General features: G+C 36.0%; 1 protein-coding gene across 2 annotated transcripts in view; it reads right to left on the bottom strand.

The window, feature by feature from the left end:
• Nucleotides 1-1,037, bottom strand: part of Folh1 (folate hydrolase 1) — a 47,123-nt gene extending 46,086 nt beyond the window's left edge. For both annotated transcript variants that reach the window (XM_071617162.1, XM_071617161.1), the window contains exon 1: nt 876-1,037. In XM_071617162.1, the coding sequence (XP_071473263.1) occupies nt 876-993 (118 nt within the window). In that variant the 5' untranslated portion in view covers nt 994-1,037. The remainder of the gene's footprint in view (nt 1-875) is intronic.
• Between the last annotated feature and the right edge of the window lie 19,557 nt (nt 1,038-20,594).

Raw genomic sequence — 20,594 nt, 5'->3', positions numbered from 1 at the left:
TTAAGGGTCTTCTAAATCCCAGCGAGGGGATCCAGAATTCAGAGTCAGGGCGGACTATCTGTTGATATCTTGGAGTAGTCCTGTTAGGATCATCTCCTTATAGAGGAGAAATGAAGAGCAAAAATAATCGCAGTATGGTGCTAGGAACTTTGCATGCTATTTCGTTTACTATAATCTATAAATTGCAGGTATTATCCTCACCATAAAGTGAGAAACTGAGGTTGAAAGAGACTTGGTAATTTGTTCAAGGTCACTACGAAGTGGTAGAATCAAAATTAGAATTTAAAGACTGAGTCTGCACGTACTGCTATGATTTTCATGTAGAGTTGGATTAAGTCTGTAAATCAATACTGAAGAAACAATACAAAGATTGGTTCAAAGCGCTAGCAATAATTCACCCATTTCTTAAATGTGCCTCTGCTACTCTCTAGGACTTAAGACTGTGAAGACTCCTTTTGCAGTAATACCCCGAATTCTACCTTGCACCTGAAGCATTCCCAGGCACCGAACTAGACGAAAACCCCAAACAGGTAGGAGCCGCTTCAGGCAAAGCTTGGATGACCTCGTTACACAACCGTAAAAATAATGCTACTTGTCCCCAAAAGTATTGAATCTTGCGGGGCGTTCAATTTCAGGTTCAACCCTTCTCCCTGTTCTATACCTTCCCTAAAACGTCTTTAGAAATCAACCCTATAAAGCCCGCAGCAATGCTCCGCCAATCTCGAAGGAACCCTTCCGCCTATTGCCCTTTTCCAAACAGCCCGCCCCTAGGGAAGATGAGCGACAGGACCCCACTGGGCTGTCGGCTTGCGAATCTGGAAACCGCGGAACTGCGCGGGGAAGCTCTGGGGTTTGCTTAGCAAAAGCGCCCCTACCGAAGAGGAAGCCGAGGATAAAGAGGCCGGAGGCCAGCACCAGCGCCCCAGCGCAGAGCAAGCGCGGACGGCGCCCGGGGCCTGCAGCTGAGTCGTTCTCGCGCAGGGGATTCCACATCTCCGCTGAGTGGGGCTAGGCCTCCTGAGACTTGAGCCTCCGCCGCGACCGCACAAGCCGGGTCCTAGCCCAGCAGCCCCGCCCCGCCCCGCCCCGCCATGGGTCAGCCTTCCTCCCCTAGTGCCTGGCCTATCAGTCACCCGCGGCTAGAATTCACTCCCAGTGCTGGGGTTCAGTTCCTCCCTAAAAGTATTGCTCGTCTACTCTGAACCAATCCGTGCGAGGGGTAGGCAAGGAAACCCGGCCTCTTTCGAGAGGCGCTTAAAAAAAAGAAAGTTGCTACTGGAAATTTGCAGCTCTTGCTTAAAGAGGGGTGAATCTGCGAGAGGGGAGCGCTACTTTTCTCTCTCCGCTTCAGTGACTCAACAGAATGCTCCTCCGTTTGCCTGGGAAAATAAATACTGACCTGGCTCCAACCTAGTTGGTAGAAAAGACTTAAGTCATCTCTTAAGAACTTTTTTTTTTTCCCCCAGCTTCAAACCCTACAAAATACTTACAATAATGTGCTGCATAAATTCAAGCAGAAAAGGCTTTATATTTAGATAGGGTTGGCTTCAAAGTCACCTACCACCAAGCTCTTTTTTCGTAACAAATTACATTGTTATTTACAATATTTAGGGTGTGGCCCTCTATTTACATAATAAAACCAACTGAGTATTTATTTATTTATGTATTTATTGAGACCAGGGTCTGACTTTGCTTCTGAGGCAAGCCTAGCCTCCAATTGGCAATCATCCTGACCCATGCACAAGGAATTTATTTGAGTATTTATTTATTTAGTGGTACTGGAGCTCTACCTGAGCCTCAGGTATGCTAGGCAAGGGCTCTACCAAGGAGCTACACTCCCAAACCTTTATAAAATCATTTTTTAGAGGAATGATATTGGAACTTGCTGAACTCAGAGGCTTCATTTTCATATCCTACCTGAATTTGGCCAGTCTTTCAAAATAAATAAGAAATTGTTAATTCACAATGGGGGAGAATAAAGGTACTTTGGACTGGACCGAGGGAAGTGAAGAAGGGAGGGAAGAGGTCATACTATCATACTCAGGAATGATAGCAGAATGAATCTGACACTATTACCCTATGTGCATATGATTGCATGACCTGTGTAACTCTACATCATATAAAACTAGACAAATGAGAAGTTATTCTCGACATTTATCTATGACGTGTCAAAATGCATTCTACTGTCATGTATAATTAATTAGAACAAACTAAAAATATAAAAGATAAACAAAAATTTTAAAAATTGTTATTTGTTTTATTAACTGAGAGAAACAATCACACCTAATTCTATTCCCTTTTATATATTCTTAATAATAGTAATGTTATGTAGAGGGAAAGAATATCCATGCTTCATGAAATCAACTATGTTCTTATAGTCCATGAAGAAGACTATGCATTCTCTAGGAATGTATTATAGAAACTTTGCATTTAACAAATTCATGAAGTACAAGTAGGGTTTAATCAGTGAAGATGAGAAGAGACATTAAGGAGTGGGAACCAGCAAGATAGACAAAGGCCCAAAATTTAGTGTATCCAAGGGATAACAAATAGCTTGATTTTTGAAAAAGGAGAGGCAGGATAAAAATAGAGAAAATGGACTAGATTATACAGTGTCTTGGGTACTTTGATAAAGAATTTGTGAACAAAGTGAACAAATATTGGAAATTCATCTGTCAACAGTGAATCAAGAGATTGCCTGATGACCCAGTGAAGAAAAGAGGGAGTTTCTAAAGCCTTTCTAACAAAATTCTACACTTATTATATTTTTTCTAATGTTCCTGGTGTCAAATCTAGTCAGGAATGGCAGAATAACTTGGATTTTACCTAGTAAGCACTTGTTATGATATATTTTATATACATTATTTCATTTAATTATTATAGGAACCCTTCAAGATTTTCAAGCGTGGACAGCGCCCGGGGCCTGTAGCTGAGTCGTTCTTTCGCAGGAGATTCCACATCTCCGCTGAGATGGATATGTAGTAAGATGAATTAAATTATCCAAAGTCACAAAGTTAAGAACTGCAATAATTGTGTCTTACTTCATACCACTGTACAGCCTCCACAGAGCTCAGGCTATTTACTGAGTCTGCTGTAGAATGGGGAGAATCAATGTTCTTGGTGTCATAAGACTTGGACTTAACCTTTACATCTAGTCCTCTCTACACTTCGTAACCTTCCTTGGATAACAACCATTCAAATAACTTAAATATATCTCCTCATTTGCAAAGTCTGGGATCACTCAGTACCATCAAGTACACTTGGGCAGTGTACATGTTTTGAAGGTAAGGTGTGACCATAACTGAAGCAAATTTCAGTTCAGTATTTAAAAAAAAAAAAAAAAAAGATTTTTCAGCAGGGTTAGAACTACCTAGAGCTACCTAGTACAGTTGGCCCTTCATATCTAAGTGTTCCACATCCTCAATCAACCTCACTTAGAAAACATCTGGGAAGAAATGTGTCTGTACTGAACATGTATAGACTTGTATAGACTTTTATTTTGGCATTATATATATATATAAATAATTTAAATAGCATTTGCATTGTATTAGGCATTATAAGTAATCTGGAGAGATTATTTAACGTATATCATTTTATATGTGGGACTTAAGCATCCTCAGAGTTTGCTATCAGCAGGGGGTCCTGGAATAAGTCCACTATGGATGCTGAGGAATAACACTAATTGAATTAATACGCCTCTATGGTAAACAGGATGTGTTTGAGGATTCAGAGAATAAATACCCATTACTCAGATATATAAACCTTATGGAACTTATAGTTTTATAGGGAAGATATACCTTTAACAAGTAATTAATATCTAACATTATGAACACTTTCTATAAGGTAGATACTATGTTACATGTTTTATATCTATTATTTCACTTATTTGTCAGGACTTAACCTAAAAGAATTTGCAACTTCTAGTGGCCAATTATGTAAATTACACAAGATTTTTGTTGTCACATTTAGTATTATTCACCTTTAAAGACAAGAAAACTAAGTTTTAGAGGAATTGATATTTTTCAAAAAAACAACAGTCAGAAGTTTCTTTTTTGAATGTTCCTAGTAAGCATCAGGCCACACTGCACTTCCTTCTTTAACTATCAGGGAAATATTAGCCAAGCGGGAATAAAGCCAAACCCAGTGGATACTATCTTGCTTCTTTGAACCAACCCTGACTGTAACACTTCTCACTCTACATTGAAGCTGTGTGTACCTGTATATCTCCCCAGACAGACTCAACTTTTTGAGGTCAGGGACTTTGTTTTATATCTTTCTTAACCATAATTCCCAGCAACCAGAAACTGTTTGATGAATATGGCTCGCTCCTTCCTTCCTTCCTTCCTTCCTTCCTTCCTTCCTTCCTTCCTTCCTTCCTTCCTTCCTTCCTCCCTCCCTTTCTCTCTCTCTCTCTCTCTCTCTCTCTCTCTCTCTCTCTCTCTCTCTCTCTCTCTCTCATTTTTTGGTATTGGGGATGAAACTACTCAGGGGCACTCACCCACTGAGCCACATCCCCAGCCCTATTTTTTTTTTATTTTATTAGAGACAGGGTCTCACTGAGTTGGTTAGTGCATAGCTTTTTGATGAGGTTGGCTTTGAACTCCGGATCCTCCTGAGCCACTGGTGACCTAAACTAAAGGAATATTTGTAGGCAAGTTTTTTGTTTGTTTGTTTGTTTTTGAGAAGTAGAAAATTTAGAGATATTATTTCAGCCACCTGAGCCACTGAGATTACAGGTGTGTGCCATTGCGCCCAGCTGATAAATGTGTTTTCAATGAATGAATGAATTGAAGAAAAACTGATGTTAAAAAGGAAAGTGATCATTTAGTAATTTATCATGAACATCCTATAATAACGAATAAGCAACCTGTTATAACCGTACCTATACCTTGCTTATTAAAAATTTAAGAGTGTCAATTTCTTGTAATTATTCTCCTTAACCACCTATTTCATATATTCTTAATAATTTATGCCCAGAGTAAAAATGAATATTACATTGGCTTAATAATATCATATTTGAAAGTATCCTAAGTGCACAGGTGCCCTTCTATGTGGAAATTTTATTCCCACCTTCACGTGAATACCTTTTTTCCTTCTTTAAAAATCTTGCTTTAAAAAACCTATGTTGTAAGGCTTTCTTAATATCTACAGATTTTTGAACTTATAACTGATCTCTTCTTCCTGGATTTTTACTGAGGTGTTTTATTACATATTTTACTCTTATGTCTTTTCAGGATTTAAGATCCTTGGTGCCAAGGACTATATTTTGATCCTGTCTATTTTTCAGAATTAACCACAAGGCTTAGTATATAGAAAAGTGCTTTGGAATTATTGAATTATTTTATGTTAAGTAATGAAGCAATTATGACATATAAGAAACAATTACTCCTCCTGGGAATCTTTTTTCTGAAAGGAGGAACATAGAACCTAAATAGAAAGATGAATGAGAAAACCAGAAAGCAAAAATTATGTGCCAAAAAGAACAATAAGAATGTGTATTAGGAAAACCATGTGGACTCCTTATTCATAATTTCATATTAATCACAATACTCTTGTTTAAAGAGCATCTTAAGTATTTCATAAGGTAAAATATCCACACACAAGAAATACTTGATATTATTTCATAGATAGGTGGATAAGTTAAAACATGACCTTATTGCCCTCTTCTCTTTACTCAGGAAATAGTAGATTCCAATAGAAATATTAAAGAAGGGAAAGATAATTGCTTTAACTACTTGGCCATCAGTTTTTGCAGAATCTCTAGGCTGCAAAGTTGCAGAGTGTGAGGATTGTGCCTGGCAGAGTACTTGGACTCTAATATTTGGCACAAAGCAGAGGATCAATAAGCTGTAGCTATGATGTTCCCCTTATGGCTGGCTAAGGTTGACTAAAGTTTCCAGTTAACTCTGTAATGATTCTAAAGTACTGTAGACTCTCTACACTTTAGACTCTTTCCAGCAGCTTTCTTCTTTAACTTCCCTGTCATGCATTTTTATGCAATTTCCTCAGTTTTGCTAAATTATTTTTTTATGAAACAGGGATAACAAAAATTGCTGTTTTATATAGGAGTCAATGTGTTGGCAGTAATCCTGACACTTGGAATCTGTGAGTTTCACATTTCAAACAAGTTTGTATAAAGTCACTATCATATTTGATCAGGTTGTTTCAAGTTGAACATCACATATGTATCTAGAAATCTCCTGCGTTATAATCCAGCACAATATCATTATGGTAACCTAAATTTGAGGAAAACACACTTTCATGAAAACAATGATGAGATACATTCCAAAGAAGGAAATGAGATACACTACCCGTAATATTAAGAATTCTTTCACAAATTGAAAGGGGTGATATCAGTCAAAATGAGAATGAGGAAAAGATAAATCTGTCTTTGTACAAAAATCAACTAAATCAAAGTATTACACTCATTTCTGGGTATAACAAAAGTAAAATAAATTTATCTTCTTTTATGTAGCCTATAATGAGTATTTTCTTTTGAAAAAATGCTTTAACAATGTTAAGAAAAATATACTTTAATATTCATTGGCTGCTTCTTAATTTGTAAACACAGCATTCTGAAACTCTAAAGTGTACAATAAATGCCAGTTTTGCCAAATGAGAATTATAACTTCTCCAAGTGTCTGTTTTTTTTTTAATTTCAATCTTTTTACATAAGAGAGCAAGTATACTTGTTTAATGCTCGATCTGTGCATTTCAAAGCTATGCATTTTATTGTATATAAATTATAAATCAAGAAAACTGACTTAAAAGATAGGGACATAGTTAAAATTAGAACAGTTCTTAATGATTCATCTACATTCCACATTTTCAAAGTAATTAGTTCTTGTTCCCCTTATGGTTACTTGACCTAAACTAAAGGAATCTTTGTAGACAAGTTTTTTTTGTTTGTTTGTTTTGTTTTTGAGAAGTAGAAAATTTAGAAATATTCTAATTCAATGATAAAATGAAATATTAAAAAGACATGAAAAATGTTTGTAGTATTTGAGAAAATGTGTATTTTTCTCTTAATTTTTATTACATTATTTTTTAAAAAAATGTGTGCAGAAGCAAAGGAAGTAGAAAACTCAGGTACCATAGCACATCACTTTCCAGAGATTAAAAACAACAACATCTTGGTACTAATCATTCCAGACATTTTTCTGTGCATACAATAGTTTACAAATACAAAATGACATCATGTTACACAGCTTGGTGAATTTCTAAAAAAAATGAATACATTGACCAGTCAACATCAAGAGCAAGAAACAGAGCTTCATCCAGAAGCCCTCCTCACATCCAATTTACATCACTACCCTTAATGTTGAAGGGTATCCATTATTCTCCAGTTTTGAATTTTAGGACCAATGCTTACTTAGTATCACAGATTTTTAAAATTTCTGTAGATGGAATAATATACATACTTTTGTGTTTGACTTCTTCAGAACTATGTTGGTGGAATATATTAGTAGTGTGCTAATAAGTTAGCTCTTCAAAGAAGGAAAAAGCCCTGACTTTCAGCATTTACTGATTTCTATAATGCTCATAATCCCACCATTGCTGGTTTCAGGCTGACAATATATGACTGACTGTGCAGTTGGATAGAGATGCCCATAATTGCCTCTTTTAATCTGGTAAGAAGAGACTCCTGTGTACTGCTGGCCATACTTTTCCATGTGGCAAGAGTTCATCCATTTTAAGTGCTATGGACTAATCAATCACACAATATGCCAAAATTTATTTATCTATTCTCCTCTTGATAGATATTTGGATTGTCACTGGGCATAGTTGCTCACACCTGTGACTCCAGAGGCTGAAGAAGGAGGATTGCAAGTTCAAAGCCAGTCTTAACAAAGTGATAAGGACCTAAGCAACTTAATGAGATTATCTCTCAAAAAAAGGGTGGGGGGGGGGGGGGGGCTGAGGCTGTAGCTCATTAGTTAAGAAAAGTGCACACCTGGGTTCAATACCCCAATACCAAAAAAAAAAAAAAAAAAAAAAATTGGATTGTCTTCAGTTCTTGCATTTAAGAAAGTATGCTTTCTTGAACTTTCTTAAGCATATCTTTCAGAGGTTGTAGGTATATATAGTTTTAGCTTACACAGTTTCCGAGTTTTATAAAGTGTTTTTGTACCACTTTTTTTTTTTTTTTTGACCCAGGGATTGAATTCAGGGGCCCTTGACACTGAGCCACATCCCCAGTCCTATTTTGTATTTTATTTAGAGATAGGGTCTCACTGAGTTGTTTAGTGCCTCATTGTTTCTGAGGCTGGCTTTGAAGTCTGGATCCTCCTTCCTCAGCCTCTGGAGCTGCTGGGATTACAGGCATGCACCACAATTCTCAGCTTCTTGTACCACTCTTATAAAAGAGTGCACAGCCTTGTGAAACTAATTTGTATTTTCCTGATAATTATAGAGCAGATTTTCCTGGTTTTTGGCCATTTGAAAACCTCTTTTTAATAGTGACTGTCTGTTGAAGGGTTTTGCCAAGTTTTCTACTGGGTATATCTTTGATTTGTGGAAGGTTCTTTTTGTTTTGTTTTGTTTAACCAGAGATTAAACTACTCAGGGGCACTCACCCACCCATTGAGCCACATCCCCAGCCCTATTTTTTATTTTATAGATACAGGGTCATACTGAGTTGGTTAGTGCCTCGCTTTTTGCTGAAGCTGGCTTTGATCTTGAGATCCTCCTGCCTCAGCCTCCCAAGCTGCTTGGATTACAGGCATGTGCCACCAAGAAGCTGGTAAGTTTCTTAGGGCCTCATTTAGTTGCTAAGACTGGCTTTGAACTGGCAATCCTCCCACCTCAACCTCCTAAGTCACCATGATTACAGGCATATGTTACCACACCTGACAGTAGGAGCTTTTATATTTACTTATGTGTTTAATTTTATAATTTGTTTTACTCAATAATTTATCCTTTCCTATAAGTACATAAATGATCTACTTTATTTTCAGTCCCTTTAGAAATATTTTAATGAATAGATGTGACAAATGGAATATTTCATTCTTACCCACACCAATTTCTATGTATATGTGAGTCACATAAGTATTTCATATACTGAGTCAACATGGAAGTCCATCTTGAAAAATAGCACCAGAAATTGTGTCAGGAATAAATATTCAAAAAGAAGTAAACCTTAAAGATACTTGAAAAATGAAAAGGAATTCTTCAGAACTGAGAAGGTTGAAAGGGCCTTTATATTCCACAAACAGCAAACTAATCACAGGGTATTAGTGATTATATTGTGATAGAAGCAGGTAACTGTGATTTGTATGAAGCAATGTGAAACATTTGAGATTTGTTTGGAATGCAAGAGTAATAAGTCAGCCAGAAGCTCATTAGGAATAAATATTGGCAAAGGCTACTGTTTTTAAGGAAGTTCTGTACAGGAATTCTGAATTAAAAAAAAAAAAAAAAACATATGAAAACCTAAACTGAAAAAAATATGGTTTTTTTATTTGTCTAAAAAAAAAAATATGTTCCTCAAACCTCCTCAGAGAGTATAGTGATCAGTAAAACTGGAGTCAATTAAAATGTATTTTCCTGGATGGAGAAGAATGTGGATTGAAGGGATGTATCATTGTTTATTTCAAACCAGAAATGAAAAGTTAGAATCTGCTTTGTTTAAAATATTATTGAAAAGTCATGAACATTCACAGACAAAATATGCAGAATACATTGTTTCAAAGGTATAGCTTTGAAAATATGCATACCTAAATATCACCCTCTCCAAAATAAAAAATAAAATAAAAAACATAAAAAGGAACAAAAAACAAATAGATAAATTATACCTACCTCATTTTAAGTCTATTTCAGTCATTCACACCTGAAATTACATGCAAATTGTTCAATTAAACTTTTCTTTACAATCTTTACTACTTTGCAGCAGGCTGCTATCAAAGTTACCAATGACCTCCATTGTGCCAACGGAGGTTGCCAATTCCCTTTGCTCATCTTTCTTCTTCCCTCTCATTCTGTGTCATGTTGTCACTGCCCACCGCCCACCCCCTACCCCTCCTTCCTTCCTTCTTTTCTCTCTTCCTCTTTCTGTCTGGTTTGTCTGGGCAATGACTAAAAGGCTTCCATAGATCTAATAACACCTGTTCTAACAAAGAGAAAAACTGTGTGAAGAGGGGCCTGAAGTTGTACCTCAGTGGCAGAGCACTTGCCTAGCACATGTGAGGCAAGGCGTTTGATCCTCAGAAACACATAAAAATAATAAAAAATAAAGATATTTTAAAAATTGTGAGAAAAAATATAGATTCCCATCAAGATCAGATGTATTTATACTTATATAAAGATATATTTTAAGTAACATAAATCCAAAGAAAATTAAATCCAGTGATAAAACTACCTGGGTGGAATTGCAGAGTCCTGTGAAAAATATTAGGTACACAAGCTGTAGGTTTGGGCTGTGATATCTGTAAGTCCATTTAGTGGATTGATACATTGATACAAAGAGAATTCATTCCCACCACAATAACAGACAACATTGTCCTCTGTCAGCCCCTTAAGTCAATATGCAAATTCTAACCATCTAAGAGACTATCCCAAAGACTATAATGGCATGCTTCATTTTCAAAGTGGGGAAGCTAATTTACCTAGAATATTTGAATTTAAATAATTGAATTCATTAATTAAAAGAAATTTATACATATTTAGTATATTAAAAACGCATGTTGTTTGAAAGAATTTACCATATTCAACTAGTCTCACTGTTAATGTAAGTTGTATCATTGAATTTGACCTCATCTATTAAATTTTAAATTGAAATGACTTCCTATATTTATATGTACTATATAATCAGAATATGTGAAAGAAGTTAAGATCTTCCATAATTATGAATTAAATTTATTATATTTTTAAGAATTAATTTTAAGTACTTAGGAAGGTTTGTTAGACAGATAAAGTATTTAAATTTAATTATATGAATTTGTAAATTTATAAATCATATTTAAATGTTTACATTATTTAATAAACTGTAGTATAAAATAAGATACAATTATCAAAGATTCCACTAGTTATTGTAAAAGATTACTTGAGTTATAAAAAGAATAAAAATGTATGGTAAACTTTCAGACATTAAAGAAGGACCAAGTTGTTTTTTTGGTTTTCTTTTTAATTTGTAGTTTTAATCGATCAAACACTAATTATAAAAATCAAGGTAAAATTTTGGGTAGTTTTCAATATACAAATCTGCCCATAATGACCAAAAAAAAAAGTACGACACTGTCCTCTCAAACTGATTGGCAATCCTTCTCAATCTTTTTTTTTCTCATACTTTAAGAAGATTTATTTAGAATTATGAATTGACATCACCTTGATTAATGGAATACAAATCTGCCACATATCTTTACAACAATCTTCTAAATTATTTTTAAGATTGTGCTAATGTTTTGGGTTGTGGAAAGTTGTGTTTTTCCATTGTCTTCCTTTTCATCTTATGGTTTGTCCATTTTAATGAACAGCCTTACATTTAAAAATTGTAAAGAAATATGTATCACCAATTTAGCAATTGAGGTGTTCATTTTGATAGCACTGCTCTGTTGCCACTGAGCCCAACCTTGTCCCACTATTTTGGTGTCTACAAATAGATTATCAAATGATCAAAATGGTACACAGTACTGACCTTCTACCTCCCAAGAATTCGAAGAGAATCAAATATGTCTAAGATAGTTAGCAGCCTCATGAACTAAAAAGAGAAAGATGTGAAAGATTTGTAGGGTATACAGGGAATTATTTTTTTTTCACCTCTAGATGGAGCAAGCAAAATAGAAATTTCTGTTTTTCAGGGTTTAGCTGCATGATTTCTAATACTATTCAGCTAACTTTTTCTACACAACCCTGTAAAAGGCATTCCTGATCCTATTGATCACAATTCAATTTAGTTTCTTTTTTATCAGCTCCTCAGTGCCCTTCACCAGACCTGGAGAAGCTGGAGTATCCCAGGCCCTTCTCTTTGGCTCTGTAATCTATTCTATCTCTTGAGGTGATTTCAAACTCTGGGTAACATCGGTATTCTGGCAGAAACTGGCTGGACACTCACCAAATACATTTTGTGTTGTCCTGGACACACAGCTAGACTTCCTGTCTTGGTTCTCTTGAAGGTAAGTATGTTCTCCATGTTACTGTGTGAAAGCTAATAAAGAGAGGAATGATGCATGCTACTTCCAAGTCTATCCCATAAATAGTGCTCTCTCTCTCTCTCTCTTTTTAAGGTGGATATACAATATTTTTATTTCATTTTTATGTGGTGCTGAGGATCAAACCCAGGGCCTCAAGCATGCTAGGCCAGCACTCTATCACCGAGCCACAACCCCAGCCCTCCCCCTTTCTCTTAATCTCATTCATTTGATTGAACAAAGAAGATCTAGCAGAGGATTCAGAGGCCTTGGAACAGAACAGCTCAGATGCCTAAATCATTGCTAGAGGCCAACAGTAATGCCAAACTGAACTTCAGAGAGGTTAAAAAACAAAACAAAACAAACAACCCCGTTTTTTAGTACAATGAATTTATCTGTTATAGAAGCTGGTGTCACTAAACACAATTGACCTTGATGAAAACCTGCATTTGTTTTTCATGTCTGTTTTCAGACTAGACTTTTCCCTCGAGATTCAAAATTAAATGTGTATTCCATTAGGGTTTCACCTGGAAGTTTGTTGGCACAAAGTTGTTCTACTACCCACTGCCCAACAAATTCACCATCTGACTCTTCCTGTACTTCACTGTTTGCCCTCTTTGAATCAATGAGAATTCTTTCCACTGCTATTCAGGTGAAAACCTAAGTAAGTCATTTTATATTTCCTCTTTTATTCAAACTCAGTTACTACTACTTTAGTTCTGAAAAAGCCCCAAAAGATCATGTCATATTTTGTTTGAAAACTTTTGCCTTTACTCCTTTTTCCCTCTACCAAATAAGGATTAAACTCTTCATCAAGCTGTAAAAATTTTCCCCAAACCTTATAAGAAACTATTCTGCTAGTGGTTACTTGATAACCTTGTGCTTCTAGGCATAGTTAATTGGATGAAGAATAGACATCTGATTCATCACAGAAGGGTCTTTTTATTAAGGTGTAGAATCTAAAGTGGCTGCATGTGTCACCTTCTGCCCACCACATCAATGGGATAACTGAGAAAACAGGATTAACTAGAAAGTAGAATAAAGCAAGTACCCAGAGAGAAGCAGTGACAATAATTGATGTGGAGTACTATCTTAATTCAGTGCCTTTAAAATCTTGGTTCCAACAATTCTTGAGACTCAGTGAGTCTCGCCCTTGTGTTCTGTGAGACATGTGTCCTTATAATGAGCAGGGGACTCTCTTGCTCCCTCTCCTTTTTGCTTTACCTGGAGTTGGTTTCTTTTGCTTGCCATATAAAATCTCGAATAATTAACTCTACAGTCTCATCTCTCATTTAGCACTACTCTCCCGCTCCTTGGTCCATCTGACATCACTTGAACTTGAAATGGCATCTGGGACTGGGTATATAGCTCAGTGGTGCAGAGCTTGCATAGCATGTATGATGAATTGGGTTCAATCCCAAGCACCTTAAGAAAAAATAAGCAAATGGTTTCTTGAGCATTGCTGGCTACTTTGTGGCATTAGGCATTAAAAACAAAAACAAACATGTCTCATTTGCCTGTTATGCTTAAAGCCATTTAATTCTCTGAAAATGTTCTAGCCATGGCTCATCTTGAATATCACCTCTACATTGGACTTAGTCTGAATTGCTGCAAGAAGATGTTTTTATCCCATCTTCTGTACTGCCATAGTGCTCTATCTACATGATAGCAGAAAGAACATGATATCATTATTAAAATATTTTGTTTCTAATAGGCTGACCCAAGGGCAGGAATGATGCCCAATTAATTGTGAATGGCTCAAGTGTAGTAGACTAACGAATGAAGAGTGTGTGTGTTTATCAAATGAAGGAAGGAGTACATAAAAGAAGAAACTGTGCTAGACCTACCAATTATTGTTATAGTAGGTGACATCTACTTCAATTCCTTAATTTTTAAAGGATCTTGCTGGTGTGCTGGCTTGTTTGTTCAGGTTCTTCCTTAGTGCACTTCTTTGTATGCTTTATTACCTGTCTGCAATAAAAATTAAGAGGTGAGAGAAGGAAATGTGATCATCAGTTTTTCAAACATGTTATTTCTCTTCCCAAGCATTTTCCCAAGTTTTTATTTTGCTCTTACATTTAGGACTAGGCAATCTAGAGAGTCAGGTTAAATTCCTTGTGTATCTTTGCTTAGAAATTGATGGAAGGTGGATTTAAGGTTAGACATCTGCTGCAAATTAAAATCACTTAAAGTCGCTCTTCTTCCTAGTGTCAGTCATGTTGGATAAATAATTACAGATAATGAAAGTTTCCCTCAGTGATATTACTGTTTTCATTCTTCTACATCTTTTAGAAGGCTCCTTGAAAACCACAATATTGATACCTATATTGACTGAATTATTAACCACAGAGAGAACAATACTTGGAGCCACATGTTTTATGTATTTTATCATATTTAATCCTTATACCAGTCCCATGACTGGATGGGTCCCTTTATATATAACTATAGGTATATACTAAAGTAGAACAAATTAGATTTAAAAAAAAAAAACTATCACCTGGATTCAATAATTAGTTTGATTATACCTTTTTCCTAGTTTGATAGATAGTAAATTTACAGCTTCAAGTGATGATGAAGTGGAACTAGGATTCAAATTAACTATTTCAATTATTTGTTCATCTAGGAAATATTTGTTGAGCATCCCCTATGCATTAGGACATAGAACAGGTGCAGCAGAGGATGACCATCTATGGTGAAGGGAGTTGCAAAAGAAGCAATCACACAAATAAATACATTTTCAAAAATTACTATGAAGGAAATAGAGGATGCAATGAAAAATTAGTCTGGAGCAGTCAAGACAGGTAGACAAAGCTTTGTTTCTTCTCAGGGCCAATAGATACTTTATTCAGATTGGAAATGAGAGACATGTTATTTGAGGCAGAAGTTGCTAAACATACAACTCTTATGATGTAGAAAAGAGCTCAGCATGTCGAAAGAACTGAAATTACCATGAAAGAGTGCCAGCTTTCTCTCTCTGTTTTTTGTTTGTTAGTTTTCCCTTTATATAGCTGTTCTTTCTCACCCCCATTTTTACCTCCCTTACTGACTGCTAACTTTCCCATATTGATAGAAAGCAGTTTACTTATCAGTTTGGCATTTTAAATTTTATCCCAGTTTTAGTGGGTACTGTTAAAGAGTGTCCTTCCAAAATATCTTCATTATAATTAATTTATGTTTGTAAGGACTCTTTTGTAGAAGTGGGAATTCATTAAGCAACCATTCCAAGGCTTAGAAGAGGTTGTGAGTTATTACACACTTTTCTGGTTTACATTGTAGTGTTCAATGCCCTCCAGCTCTAGAATATTTTATTAGAAATGCCTATTTTATGATTGATGTGTCCACTTTAAAGATGGACTTTATTTTGGTTAAGAAACCCTGATAAGTTCTCATTTTGTCTTCTGCAAAGAGCTGAAGTAAACAAGTGGTATTTGAGCTAGTAGCCAGTAACATGCAAATAAGCTCTTTGAGTCCAATGGGATTACTAGCTAGGACAGCTTTGCATGAGAAATACCTTTAACCTTTCTGAAGTGGCAGGAAGATCCTCTCATTCGCCGGGATTGACCTGTCCCCCATGACTCTGACAATGTGAAATAATACTAGCATAAACTTTCTCTCTCCAACAGCTGATAATGAAACCAGAATTAAAGACAGGCAGTCAGTGATAGATAGGTAATCAGGTTGGGTAGAAAGAATGAAGGTCATTTGGGGTCTGGGAAGTTGGAGATCACCCCTGAGTGACTGAAAGGTTAATGCCTTCAGAGCCCTTCCTCCACCTGCCCCTGCTCCAACCTCTTGCTAAGGTAACCTATCCCAGGAATTTCCCCTCCCTACAGGGAGTTGTAAAAGTTGTTAATTAAAGTCTCTAGGGATGTTTCCTGCCTGGATCACTCCATGTGGCCCTTCACCTTGCCCATATGCTTCTTACCATTTAGACATCCCACCTGGGCATCCCTTGGGCCTAGTCAAGTACCAGGAGGGAGAGAGATAAAAGGGAAGAGGGCAGAAGAACAAAGAAAGTCTAAAATGTATAAAAGGAGTACGATACCCTCAGGAGAAATCTGTGTTACTATTTTTTAAATAAAACCTGCTTTTGTGGATTGAGCTGCTATAAACATTGATGTGGCTGCATTACTGTAGGACTGATTTTAAGTCCTTTGAGTATAAACCAAGGAGTGAGATAGTTAGTCAAATGGTGGTTCTATTTAAAGTTTTCTGTGGAATCTCCATACTGCTTTCCATAGTGGTTGCACCAATTTTTGCACTCCCACCAGCAATGTATGAATGTACCTTTTTCCCCACATCCTTGTCAACATTTATTGTTGCCTGTATTCTTGATGATTGCCATTCTGACAGGAATGAGATGAAATCTTAGTGTAGTTTTGATTTGCATTTCTGTAATTGCTAGAGATGAACACTTTTTCATGTATTTATTAATCAATTGTATTTCTTCTTCTGTTCAGTATCTGTTCAGTTTAATTCCTTAGCCCATTTATTGATTGAGTTATTATTATTATTATTATTATTATTATTATTTTGGTGTTTAGTTTTTTGACATTCTTTATATATCCTAGAGATTAATGCTTTATTGGAGGTGCATGTGGTAAAGATTTTCTCTCAATCTGTAGGCTCTCTTCTCACATTATTTTTTTCCTTTGCTGAATAGAACCAATCTACATGTCCTTCAATAGATAAATAGATAAAGAAAATATTCAATGGAATATTACTCAGCTTTAAAGAAGAATGAAATTATGGCATTTGCCAGTAAAAGGATGGAGTTGGAGAATATCATGCTAAGCAAAATAAGCCAATCCCAAAAAAACCAAAGGCCAGATGTTTTCTCTAATATGTGGATGCTAATTCACAATAAGGTGTGGGGGAAGTGGCACTAGAGAAGAACAGTGTTACCTTAGATTAGGTAGAGGGAAGTGAAGGTAAGGTAGAAGAGGGTATGTGAGGATAGGAAAGAAAGTAGAACAAAACAGTCATTACTTTATGTATATGTGTGACTGCATAACCAATATGATTCTACAACATGTACACTCAGAAAAATGAGAAATTATATTTCATCTATATGATATATCAAAATGCATAAATGCATTCTATTGTCACATATAACTAATTAGAACAAATTTTAAAAATAAATAAATATAGCCTGCATTATGTGCTTGCCTCTGAGTGCTTCTCTAATGTTCAAACTTCAACATGTGAGGAAGCAGAATTCATCACCAATAACAGGTGGTATCAACAATTCAGTTTGTGGTTTCTTGTCCTTCCTGGTGAGAAACTTGGTCTGTCCTATTCCAGCTTTCCCCCTTCCAAGTAAATCAACCAGGGCAGAGAATTGTGGGAGGAGGTAAGTTTCTTGGTAGCATTATCTAGAAAGACTGAAATATTATGCCTACAGTCAGAACACACTTTGAAGAGTTATCTTTGATTGGAAATCTTTTTATTATAAGTGTTTTTATTCCAATTAATTTTTTCTTCCTTAAAAATGTTTTAGAACAAATTACTATATACAGAAAAGCTCTAGGTTTGTCCTAGCTGAACTTACAAGAAAAGGAATATTTATAGATCTCAGACCTGGATAACAGGGGAACAGTTTGTCCCTAAGGAGGCAAGTCAACAGATAGGGCCCCATTTGCAAAGCTTAGTAATGAGAAAGTTGATCCAAAGAGGGAATCATGGCTTTCTCTGCAAAATAAACCTTTCCCCTTAGTTCTATCAGATATTTTAAGGACTTTTCTACTACTGCTAATCACAAGAGGACAGATTAAATTGATATTTCAGATTTTAAAAAAAGGGGACACCCATAACCTGGAAATTAAAAGATCAGTGTATTCACCAGTGTACATGCCTGAGTTATGCTCTCCATTTAGAGGTCCTGGGAAGCTTGGCACCATATGTTGGGATGGAATGGGGAGCCAGAAAGGGGAGGAAGCATGACTTTATTAGGGGTGTGGATCCAAGATTCTCAAAAGGGAAGAGTAGTTTTATCACTAGTTAAGGTGTGTGTGTGTGTGTGTGTGTGTGTGTGTGTGTGTGTGTGTCTTCATTCAATAAAACAGTTTTGAGACCATAAAGATTTCTCTTCTCCATTTTCATTATTGACTCTATACTTAAAGTGGAGGATGTTATTGACAGAAACGCCCCCTTGTGGTCAAATATGACCTCTCTTATTAATTAATGCAGCATACAAAACTAATTTAGCCAGTGGCATAGGTGTTTGTGCTGGGTCATGCTTTAACAGCTCATCTTCAATTTGCTTGTTTTTTTGGTAGGTTGCTTTGTATTTTTGCTTTCTGGGTACTGGATTCCTGACAGCTAGTTCCAGGTAAGGTTGCCACAGCCCAATATATAGAGAAGTTCTGTAACTCAGGATGTTAAAAATAAGGATTTTTAGAAGACATATTTAGTAATTACTTTCCTTTTGAGAGAAGAATAAAAGCTGTGTACTTTTAAAACACTATTAATCTAAATGTGGTTATGATAATAGATTACCTGTGATACACATGGGGTTTTGACAAAGCCATGCATTGCCACAGCTCCCTCGGAGCACCTGTGGTACTCAATGTGAATTGTGCACCCTGAGTCATTCAAACAGGAGTCCAGGGATCTGGTATTAATATTTTTATCTCTACTTGGTTGGGTTCCTTTTTTTTTTTTTTGCCTGCCCCAAATTCCACAAATGTTTTTCTCTATGTATCCTCATACAATATTTTTGTACCACATCCATCTATATTTAAATGTTCATTTGCACTGAAAAGAAACAAAACATGCATAAGCACATAGAGAACCACAATTTTCAAACTTCACTATAAATACCAAGGGGCGTGTACGTATGTGTGTGTGTGTATTGACTATTCCTGGGAGATTTTATTTTCTTCTAATGGATTTTACTTTTCTTAATATAGAAAAATGTCTCCTGTTTGTGTACCTATCCTTCTCTCTTTGTCTCTGTATTTCTACATATCTGTCTCTGTTCCTTTTACTCTATGTGTTTGTCTTTGTGTGTATAAGCATGTGTGTGTATTTTTTTTAAAGAGAGAAAGAGGAGAGAGAGAATTTTTTAATATTTTTATTTTTCAGTTTTCGGTGGACACAACATCTTTATTATTATTAATTTTTTTATGTGGTGCTGAGGATCGAACCCAGTGCCGCAGGCATGCCAGGTGAGCACATTACCGCTTGAGCCACATTCCCAGCCCCATGTGTGAGTATTTTGATTACCATTCTACCTACATGATTTAAGAATGCAGCTTTCTTCACAGAAAGATCATATAATTAATGGAGGTCTCAAATGAAAAATTTCCCTCCAGTGAACAGAAATGTGGATATTGGGTACTTTCCATATACCACTTAACTGAAATTATTTACACTTAATAGTATGTAATAATTCTAACACCATTTAATGTTCCATAATGTGTTATAGAAATATAATTTGACATATCTTCCCTTTGTTCTTGTTCATTTATTTTTCATTCCATTGTAATTTGTACATCTTTTCTAAGCCACTTCAAATCTATTTTTTGCATTAGAGCTGAAAGTTGTCATTCTTCCTATGCTCCAGCCAGTCCTATATGTGTCTATTAAGGGTTGGATGTATCCCCTGCCAAATTCACATGTTGAAGCCCTAACACCTAGTTCTTATTTGGTGATAGGACATTTACAGAAGCAGTCAAAGTAAAGAGAGTTCATTGTATGATTCTTAATTCAGTATGGCCAGTGTCCCTAAAAAAAAAAAAAAAAAATGAAATTTATAAGAAAGAAGAATGCAAAGAAACATAAAGACAAAAAGGCAGTTTACAAACCAAGGAGAGGTTCCTGGAACAAATTCACCTTCACAGCCTGCAAAAGAAATCAAACCCACTGACACCTTGATTTCAGACTTCTAGGTTCTGGAACTGGGAAGTGATAAATTTTTGTTGTTTTAAGTCACCCAGTTTGTGGTACTTTATGATGGCAGTCCTAGGAAACTAATAAAGTGCCTCTATTGAAACAATTCATCTTGTTTCCTCCAGATTTATTTTCTTTGGCATATCTGTTTCAGACAGCACTATGCTCTCACAGAGAGAGAGAGAGACGTGGCCTTGCCCTTCACATACTTCACTCTATACTAGTTTTGTAAAGGAAAAGAAATGTGACATGATACCTGCCTTAAGATCCAGTGTTCTATCAAATGTTTGTTGAGTTCCTAATGTAATTATAACCAGCACTCATCATCACACTGTTCAGACCATGCTGAACACAAAAGAAAGTGCCTCCCCTCTCTCATGGAGCCATCTGGGAGATAGTGGGGGGAGCACTAAAAATCTGTACAAAGTATGCAAAATAAGTCACACTCAGAAGGTCAAGGGTCATATGTTTTCTCTCATATGTGGAAGCTAGAGAGAAAAAGGGGGGGAAAAGGTGGGGAGGGAGTGGTTCTATTGAAAATCAAAGATCAGTAGAGGAAAGGGACAGGGAATAGGA

The sequence above is a fragment of the Marmota flaviventris genome, chromosome 9, assembly GCF_047511675.1.
Source record: "Marmota flaviventris isolate mMarFla1 chromosome 9, mMarFla1.hap1, whole genome shotgun sequence".
NCBI lineage: Eukaryota > Metazoa > Chordata > Mammalia > Rodentia > Sciuridae > Marmota > Marmota flaviventris.
This window is presented reverse-complemented; position numbering and strand designations above follow the sequence as displayed.